The sequence below is a fragment of the Galeopterus variegatus genome, unplaced genomic scaffold (assembly GCF_000696425.1).
Source record: "Galeopterus variegatus unplaced genomic scaffold, G_variegatus-3.0.2 Scaffold3451, whole genome shotgun sequence".
Taxonomy (NCBI): Eukaryota; Metazoa; Chordata; class Mammalia; order Dermoptera; family Cynocephalidae; genus Galeopterus; species Galeopterus variegatus.
This window is the reverse complement of record NW_007729562.1, coordinates 30,473-40,694: the sequence shown is the minus strand read 5'-3', so window position 1 is coordinate 40,694 and position 10,222 is coordinate 30,473. Positions and strand designations below refer to the sequence as shown.

General features: G+C 39.1%; 1 protein-coding gene across 1 annotated transcript in view; it reads left to right on the top strand.

Annotated features, from left to right (window-relative positions):
* The window catches only part of ATP6V1B2 (ATPase, H+ transporting, lysosomal 56/58kDa, V1 subunit B2), a 24,089-nt gene extending 16,454 nt beyond the window's left edge, over positions 1-7,635 (top strand). The window contains exons 10-14 of the mRNA XM_008585087.1: positions 732-882; positions 2,334-2,416; positions 3,147-3,251; positions 4,095-4,224; positions 6,222-7,635. Of these exons, the coding sequence (XP_008583309.1) occupies positions 732-882; positions 2,334-2,416; positions 3,147-3,251; positions 4,095-4,224; positions 6,222-6,361 (609 nt within the window). The 3' untranslated portion in view covers positions 6,362-7,635. The remainder of the gene's footprint in view (positions 1-731; positions 883-2,333; positions 2,417-3,146; positions 3,252-4,094; positions 4,225-6,221) is intronic.
* Positions 7,636-10,222: the final 2,587 nt, after the last annotated feature.

Sequence of the window (10,222 nt, the reverse complement as noted above, 5' to 3'; positions counted from 1 at the left end):
GTCCCGTTGCCGGTCCCGGTCCGGTACGGGCGCAACACTGAGGGTTGCGATCCGTTGCCAGACACGAAAAAAGACAAAAAAGGAAATAATAATAATGCTTTGGGTTCTCGGTGGTTGTAGATTAATATGTACACCTGTATTCTAGCTGGCATGTCTCTAAGAGAAAGATCAGTTATTACTATTCTTACTTTGTGCAGTGGAATAGACTCCTGGTTTTGTGATCCTGGGAAACTAATTTATCTGACCTTGGATTCTGCCCGTAAATTGGGGCTAGCAACTTTCCTTGTAGGGTTGTGAGGATTAAATTAAGTAATTTATACAAAGTGCAACTAATGATTCCTGGTGTACATTTTCTTCTCTTTTGTTCTTTTTGGGATGAGTTTACGTAAATATGGCTAGTTCCACAACATGAAATAAACCTTGTGAACTAAGGATCTTCTTTCAGTTTTAAAATTAACTTCTTGTGATTTGTAAAATTGCAAGCAGATTTTGTTCTCTCAAGCTATTGGAAGATTTACAAAAAGCTTCTGTTCCCCCTTGTCAACATTTTTTTTGCAGAATAATTTGAACTTATGTTGTTAGAAGATTTTTCTAAATCATCTCTTAAAGGCAGTATTTAAAATGAACGATATGGAATCTTCAGCTTTGTTATTTGCCATCAAATGTGCTCTAAGTGAGCTTTACCTTGTGTATTCTGGTATGTGATATTCTTCTCCGTGATTTACTGTCAGGTGTCAGCAGCCAGGGAAGAGGTTCCTGGTCGACGAGGTTTCCCAGGTTACATGTATACAGATTTAGCCACGATATATGAACGTGCTGGTCGAGTGGAAGGTAGAAACGGCTCTATTACTCAAATCCCTATTCTCACCATGCCTAACGATGGTAAGTTTTTGGTTTTTGGATTATAGCAGGGACTTTGATTATAAGAGAGAAGACCATCTACCTTTTTGAGTTGAAATTCTTTTGAGAGTTCATCCTCCAAGAGTTTACCTTAACTAGTTATTTGGACCTCAGTAAATTTTTTATTTGAAAAATTACCCATAATTACCATTATCTTTTTGTGGGAAAAAAGTAATTTTCTTTGTAATTAAAGCTTTAATTTTTATTTATTAGGTATTATTGAGTGCCTGCTGTGTGCAGGACATTGTTTTAAGTGTAAGGAATTTAAAAAAAGAATTTATGGTCTCTCCTTAATGTAAGTTACTCAGTCTGGTTGGGGATATTTTTTACGTGAGCACACCAATAATATAAGGTAGCTTATGGTAAGTACCAAGTGAAGAGCACAGATAGTAAATGCCACAAGACTTCAGAGACAGAATTTTTCACCCAGGCTTGTTAGAAATGACTTTGTTTTACTGTGTCTGTGACATATGCAGTGCAGGGCCTGAGTGTATATTCAGGATGGCTCCTGGAGTGAGACTGCTCAGAATTCCTCAGATGTTATTGCTGTTTTATCCTTATTTCAGCTTTTAAAAAGCACTTTTATAAGGTATTTTTGAAGACAGTAATAACTCACTGTAGATGAGCATTGTTCTGAGTGCTTTATAAATATTCACTTATTTGATCCGCACAACAACTTTGAGCAGATGCTGTAGTCTGAGGCACAGGGAGGTAAAGTAATTTATCAAGATGAGAAAGCGATAGATTTAGACCCAGGTGGTCTGAATTCATAAGTCACACCAACTGTTGCACTAGACTGCCTCTGGCATGAAAAGGATTCGTTCCAAGGAAGTAGCTACAAAATTACTTTATGTAATTTAACACATTTAGAAATGTATTGTTTTGTGTGACCTTTTTGATGCTGCCTAAGTAGTTTTACTTTTCTTGTCTAACATCCTTTATTTTACATGGTGAAATGTTGCATATCCATCTGAGGGATTTCTGTAAGGGAACTTTGTGTTTAAAATGGAATTTTATGGGTATTTCAAGGGGAGAGCATGTAACTAGGAGAGCTAGTAGTTTTTATGCAGCCAGTTTCTCTCACAGTGCCAACACGTATAACTGCTGTAACAAAATTAACCTGTCTAATATGGTAGCCACTAGCCACATTTAACTAAGTTCAAGTTAATTAAAATTAAATAAAATTTGAAATTAAGTTTTTCAGTTTCATTAGCCACATTTCAAGTGTTATTTGGCTAGTGGCTACTGTACTGGACAGCACAGATACAGGAACATTTTTGTCATCACAGAAAATTATTCTGTTTAGTGCTCTTCCGTGTAATGCGGTAGGTAATACAGATTGACTTCCTGTGGGTTTGGTTATATGAGATGGCCACTTTAAAACTCATAAACTGAAAATGCCATGCTTAACATCGTATATCTTCCTCTGGTAGATATCACTCACCCCATCCCTGACCTGACGGGGTATATTACAGAGGGGCAGATCTATGTGGACAGACAACTACACAACAGACAGGTATTTGATGTTTGAGTGATGCTGTGAAGCTTACAGATGTACTCTGTCAGTACTCCATAGTGACTTTGATTTTGCTCGTTGGCATTATGTTGCTTAGCAAATATCAACTTGAATTGTTTTTAATATGGCTATAAAATTGTGATTTCTGTATACTAAAATTCTGGTGAGGGCAGAGGGCCAGAATTAAGAATGATCACTTTTCTTATTGTGCCTTAGAATGGAGTCAGTTGCCCTAAAATGGAGTCAGTTGTTTCAGAGAACTTTTTTGGGGTATTCTATTCCTTGATGGTGCAATCTGCCAATCTTGTTATTAATAGAAAAACAGATTATTGATGGTTCTGTAATAAGTGCTGGCTTCTAGAATCAGCTTTTAGGTGGAATTATTGTTAATCTTTTTATTTTGCATATGATTTTTTTGAGTCAGCATTCAGAAGATCATTTAGACTTGATACTGTGGTAGCACCAGGCAGATGTTGAAAATTCACAGTTTTTCAAAATAGTTTTGTGCTGTTTTAAAGATTTCGTTCTTGGATTTGATTCTCAAAAGAAATATTATTCCATAAAGTGTTCTTACTACCTTTTCTTCCCAAGAAAAGATATTAGAATTAATCTAGAAAAGAAATGTGGCGGTTTTGTGTAATTTAAGGGGTAGTAATTAATTTCAGATGCTTTTCTAGCAGTAAAGCTTGAATTTTGTATTTGTGTTTTTTTCCCTCACATTGTACCCAAGATTTACCCACCTATTAATGTGTTGCCCTCACTGTCACGGTTAATGAAGTCTGCTATCGGAGAAGGTATGACCAGAAAGGATCATGCTGATGTATCTAACCAGCTGGTACGTATGTTCTAAGGATGGTGTTTGAAAGAAATGGATGGCTTTCTCAGTCCATTCTTTCTTCTGTCTTACACCTCTTTCTCCTTACCAGTTTTCTTATTCCCATCTAAGTAGAATTTTAGTGTAGGCTTGATGTGGAATCTGTAGTCACGCATTAGAACCAAAGTAGTCTTTTTCCTAATAAGGATAGATGCTGCTAATCAAGATTAAAAATAATATTCTTGGAACCCATGTCTAATGGTGTATAAGTGAAAAGATAAGCCGTAAGGTCATTTCAATTTTTTATTAGCAATTTTATTAATGATTATAGACTGTTCCTAAAAGGTTACTCTAACATATTTCTTGCTTAACATATTAAGCAATCACCAGAACACTAAAGGATACAATTTCATATATTTTATGAAATCCTTCATTTCTACAGTCATGTGAGATTACATACCAAACACAAAGAGAAGTACCACAGAGTAGAAATGATAAAGCTACTAATACCACAAGTATTTTTCCTGAATGGGACTTTGAGGTGGATTTCTCCGTGAATTAACTACGAGTTCTGATTTTCAAATGCTCTGTTAAGGGTAAGCTCAGTGACACATTGAGGAAGTGTATTTCTTGCAGTATTAATAATGCTTGTGTATTGCATGACTGAAGTCTCCTTTCTGAGGGAGAATACTTTATAATAAAATCCCTCTGATACTTCCATATGAACTTCATGTGAATTGTGTTTGTACGTTCCTTTCATGGTCTCTTGTGAAGAAAGCTACAGCAATACATTTATACATCCCAGATTACTGTCAACATGTGTAAAACCTTATCTCTGTTCTCATAAACCTTTCTTTTCTTTAGTATGCATGCTATGCTATAGGAAAGGATGTTCAAGCCATGAAAGCTGTAGTGGGAGAAGAAGCCCTCACCTCAGATGATCTTCTTTACTTGGAATTTCTGCAGAAGTTTGAGAGGAACTTCATTGCTCAGGGTAAGATTATCTATTTTCTTATCAACATAAAAAGCCTCATATGTCCTTCTGAGGACTTCTTTCCCAATCTGAAAGAATGAATTTACATTGGTCTCTATACAGTTTTCACTGTGATTAGAGAAGAGGTTTTCCAGCTGCCTGTCATGTTTTTGCTGTAACCCTCGGGCCCCTTCTCCTCAGCCTTCTAAACATCTTGGGAAGATCTGAATTGATTATCTAGTTTTTAGCTCCCATCTCATTTTTTTCCTTCTTCCGTGCACTTCTGAACTCTCCTTCCAACTGGCCTTCTGCTGTGCTGCCCAACTGGCCAGTTCTCTGTCCTCATAACTTCTTGGCAATGATCTCCTTTGGCTCTGGGGGTTTGGGACTTTTCCTGATTCAGTTGTTTTCATCCCCTTTTCTCATTTCTTATCTTCTTGCTTAACTGTTAACATTCCAACAAGCTAGTTACCTGTTCTTTCTGTGCTTTTCACCCTTGCATTGGCTTCTCACTGTGCTGTGGACCCTAAGTTGCTATGTTTGATCCTTAAGCTCTTTCTAAAGCTCTAATCCCACATGTCCACCTGCCTGAGGGATACCATTATCATTTATGCCACCATCTCATCAGGCTCAGTATGGTCAGAACCAAAGTTTTTCTCAACCGGCTCCTGCCTAGCAGTTTCCTTTTCAATTTCTGTCTGCTTTTGGCAGGATCGCTGTCCTAATTAACCCAGCTCAGGACTGCCACTGGGCATTAGTCTTAACCTCCTTCAGCTACTCTTCAGTGGCCAAATATTTGTTAATTTGTGGTATTCTCCTTTAAAATACCTTATCCTATTCTCTCTTTATCCCCATTACGATGCCTTAGTGCTTTCTTTCTCAAATTTAATATGCTTTTGAATCAACTGGGGATCTTATTAGAATGCAGCTTCTGATTCAGTAGATCTGATGGGACCAGAAAACTGTATTTCTGTGAGTTCCTGGGTAATGTTGAAGCTGCTGGTGTCTGACCACTCTGAGTCGTACCACACTTGAGTCTTAAAGCTTAGTACAAGCCTTTGTTCCGTTATCTTTGGTCATTAATGACAGCCTTTGTACCAGTCTCCCTGACTCTTTCTATACCATTAACAGGGCAAATTTATTACTGATTTTATTGGTTGCCCTTCTACTAAGAAGCTGTAATGGTTTTTGTCACACAGCATAGGTAGGCTTTTCAAACTGCTTTGCCTGGTCTCTTTCTGGTCACCCTGGCTAATGTTGGTGCTGTTCTATTCTTGATCTCAGGAGTACTTACAACAGATATGTTTACTTTGGAATAATGCATAAAGCTATATACACTTGGGATTTGTGCACTTTTCTAATTATGTGAGACATTATTAATATTAAAATCCCCAAAATATACATGATTGTTGGTTTTTTAATGCAGAAACTCAATACCTTAAAGAAAAAAAAAAAGTGAAGTTTTTCTCTAGAGAAAAAAAACACCCAGAAATCTAGCCACTCTTGATTCTTACCTAAAGAATAAGATTTAGTTGGGGGATGAGGATGATCCTGCTATTAAAAGTAACAACAACTTTGAAAACCACTGAGCCATGCCTGTATTCAGGAGCTCAGTTGGCATTTAAGGCATTCTGAGCATCTGTATTAGTCTCTCTCAAGTTCACCGTTTTCTCCTGTGTAACTAGGGAGACTGTTTTCCTCACTTATTTCTGGACAAAACACTGGGTCTAGTTTCCATTGTTCATGTGTCCTACCCAACTGTCAAAGCCCAGCTCAACCCTCCCCCCACCACTAGTCTACCCACCGTCTCTAGCCCTTTTCTGTTTCCCGATGGTGCTTGTTGTCTGTTCCTGCATTTCCACATTCAGCCTCGTCCTGTCTTGAGAGTCCTATGTTTTGTCTCCTCCTTTTTTATATTTTATGCTCACATGGCTAGTGATGTAACAGAATAAATACTGAGTAACAGTGATATGTTGGAAGTAGTTTGCCTTTATTAATTCAATCTCAATTTTTTTAAGGTCCTTACGAAAACCGCACTGTCTATGAGACTTTGGACATTGGCTGGCAACTGCTCCGAATCTTCCCCAAAGAAATGCTGAAGAGAATCCCTCAGAGCACCCTGAGCGAATTTTACCCTCGAGACTCCGCAAAGCATTAGCTGCTGCTTCATCCTTGGCTTGGTACTTCTTGTGAAATACTGGTTCTGTTTTCTTTACTCCTTTCGCACTCTTCCACCCCCACCATTGTGCTGGAGTTTACCATGTTACCCTGTAATTAAAAACAAAGAGTAGGTAACATACTGTGCCAGTGTTGCAATGTTTTAAACTGCTAACAGACTTTAAAATATCCCTTATTCAGAAAATCTGGATCTTCAGTGCTTTGTTTAAAGTAGCTGCAGGGATGGAGGTGACGTTTTCTTATTGATGTATGTATTTGTACATAGTGTCCTCATCATTTGGGTCTTCTAGACCTTACCTCTCAACCCCCTTAAGAGTATCACTATCTGAAGTTATAATGCTTTGGTTTGTAAATTAGGGGCAAGATCAGGTCTGAGAAAGAAGTCTCTTGGAAGAGCCCAGAGGCTCTTTACTGAGCATTTTCTTGTGTATCATTGGTGTTCCTGTCGGTCTGTGCTGCAGCTCTAAGCAGGCAGTTTTCACTGTCTACTTGCTCTTGCCTATATAATGAATAGATTAGCAAAAGGAGTTTTCTTTTCCTCTTCACTACATATGAGTTGGGATTCCTGTTTCTTATAGTTCTCCCTGTGAGTAACACACAGAATCATGCAACTCTTGCACAGCTCGTGTTTATCTAATAGCAGTGAGATGAGATGCCCTGTCTTGGTGATCCTTACTGGGTTTCCATGTAGAGGAATCAGATAATTAAAACAACTAATTGTTGCTTGGAAAGAGTTGGGGAACAATAAAAGAAGAAAGAAAAACCTATGTTCGTCTGCATTCTGACATGCTAACAGTAGTTTACATTTCTAAAGTGTTTACCAGACGCTGAAGGCAAGGTTGGGAGGATAAAGCTCTTATGTTTATGGATATTTTAAACTCTGTTAGAGAGCAGCCTTTGGAAAGTCCTTGATTTGGTACTGCTTTCCGACCTATCTCTACCTTTCCAGGGTAATCTTGTGGCACAAGTGATAGCATTGAAAAGCCTTTGAGTTTTATTACTTCCTGCTCCTTCTGATGTGAGCCCTGAGCTATCTTCTATGCAGTTCTGCCGTGTCTACTGTTTGGTCTCTTTGTGTCCTTTGTTACTTGGGTGCAATAGCAACTTCTTACTCTGTGCATTCCATCTTTCAAGTTGTGTAAAGTTCTTCACTTTTTTCCTCTGGGGGGTGGGGGGAGTCAGCATGGTTATATTTTAATGTAGAAAATGTGACGTCTGGATATAAAATGAAAATAAATGTTAAATTAAATGGAAGCTACCTAAAGCGACTCTGTGTCTTCCAACTGGAAAAGCAGCAGCAACAAGCAAATGTATGATAATGCATCTCTTCAGTTCACAGTTTGGCACATCATAACTAGTAGTGTGAACCAGCTCCCTGCGTTAGGGGGGCATGGCCCATGTTTAAACCCTTCTGTCTTTCAGGCTGCCCTTCCAAGCCCTTTTTGGTAATGACTCCTGCAACATGCTGTAGTTTGAGCCAAGGTTGAGAGTTACTACAGGTGCTCTATAGCATTCTTTGTTTCAAGCATTTTCAGAACTTCTAGGACCTATCTGCCGTGCACGAAAGAAGATGGTAAATAAAAAATACATATTGAAGCAAGCTAAAACTTGCCTCAGATGAAGTCTTAAGTGGATGACTGGTATATAAAGCAAGCCCTCTGGTTAAAGCACAGGGGTGTGGTGTCCTGGAGGTCCCTCCCATTTTTCTTCCCTCAATTCAAGGCAAGAACAAGGAAGACCTGAGTTCTCTTTCTGGTTCTGCCTCTAACTATGGCGTTGCTTAGTCATTTAACAAATTTGAGTCTGCTTTTTATGCCTTTCAGGGTCATAATAAGGACTAGAGACTTTGTGTTTAAAACACCAGAACAGTGCCTGGTCCATAGCGAGCACTTATAGTAGGCTACTTTTATTAATAAGCCTTCATTAAGGCAGATTTTCCTTATTACTCTTATGTAATACTTAGGAATAGTTGGTTAAGTAGCACTCTTCTTAGTTTATTTTTTAGTGAAAACATTTTCTTAGCCTTTTTATATTGGTTATAAGACTTAATTAAAAGATCAGTTAAAAAGACAAGTATCTTCAAAGGTCAGGCTAACTAAAGAACTCATTAAACATTTATTGCTTGCAGTTGATTGTTGCTTCAGTGTGTGAGATCTCATGTAAGTGAAAAATGTTTTCAAACTAATGTAATAAATACCTCACTAGGATGTCTTATTTCCAGCAAGTGTGGGAGGCTCAAGATGTCTGAGGTCAGCAAAGCACCGTCTGCTTTGAAGTGTTCCATCTGGGACTCTAGTTAGAGAAAGGGAGCTTGATCCAGTATTAGAGGCCAAGAGAAAACAGTTCCCCAGCCTAAACTAAAATGATCATTTAGAGGTACAACAAGAAACACCTAGCAAGGCAGTTCTTGAGGGAAAATGATCTTCTGTGAGAAAACTGAAGTACAAGGAAAAAGGTTTTTAAAATGAAATAGTCATGTTCCTTACTCAGCTACCAAGCTGTAGTTTTATTCCAAACCATGTTTCCAGTTTTGGGCTGAACACCTGCTGAGTACTCAAGCAAGGCATGTGCTGTCCTCAGCAGCCCCTTCTCCATGAAGCCCTGTGGTGGCAACAAGGAGCAGGGGACTGATGCATAGAAACAGCGAGAAATCCCTTCCAGTCACTCCTCAGTCACAGGGCTTTGCATCCTCAAAAAGAGTGGCAAAACCTTCCCGGAAACTTGGTAAATGTTTCCAGAGAAGTGGGCAACCTAGGAATTCTTGGTCCCTCCCTGATCAGTCTGCCACAGTTCCTGTTTAAGGGAAAAGCAAAGCATCTGACTGGCGATTCCTGAGGCCAGAGACACAGATGAGCAAGATCTGGAGTTGGCCATCCTTTGTAGGAGGCTGAGAATCCCTAGCCTAGAATAGAACACACGCCTATTTGCTGTGATTAGCAGCAATGATAAGTAATGCGCGTATGATACACCACTTTTCTCCAAAACATTTCATCTCTAAACTTCCAGAGCATTTATAAATTTAACAAATTTGTAGCATTTCAGATAGCAATGATCATGAAGCACCTTATCAACAGATTTTTTTTTAATGAGCAAACATAAAATGACTTGTCCAAGGTCACAGAGGGAATGCCAGAACCTGAGCTAGAACCTGGCCTCTAAGCCTGGTGTGGTGCTCTTTCCATAGCACTATGTTGACCTCTAAAGGTCACTCCATACATTGAAATTACCTCCTCAAATTCCCACCACTTTCTAGGAACTGGGCTTTTGTACTGTGGGTAAAGTTCCAATATCTTCGGGGGCATAGTGGTGGTATGAATGTAAACAAAAGGCCCTGATTGGCTGGAGTCAAGAACTTCAGGGCTTACACCAAAAATTAAGCTCTTGCCCGGAGGTGAGATAAGGGTGTATGCAAACAAGAGCCTCTCAAAGCATCCAGATCACTTTTCTAACAGTTGTATTCTTCTCCACAAGAGGGCAGCAGCTCCTGAGCAGCCGCTCATGTGCTAAACAGTTGCAGAGACAGACACTTTCAGCTGCAGCAACTGGGCAATCAGCGGTTCAGCAAGCCAAATGACGCTTTTTTTTAAGAGCTACATATTAGTCTGGGGGCTATAAGGGAACATGCTCTAATAAAAATAAACCAAACGAACCAAAATGGGTACAAAGAGCCCTGGACAGTGATCAGAAGATATGGGTTAGAGAGATGGCAGAGATGATCTGGTCCAGCTCTCTTGTTATCTTTTAAGCATCTGAATTGGTGAGATCCAGCTTCTGGTGAAGGTGGAACTGTCCTAGGAGGCAGTCCAACAACAGGAATGGACATCTCTGGTGGTTAGAATGT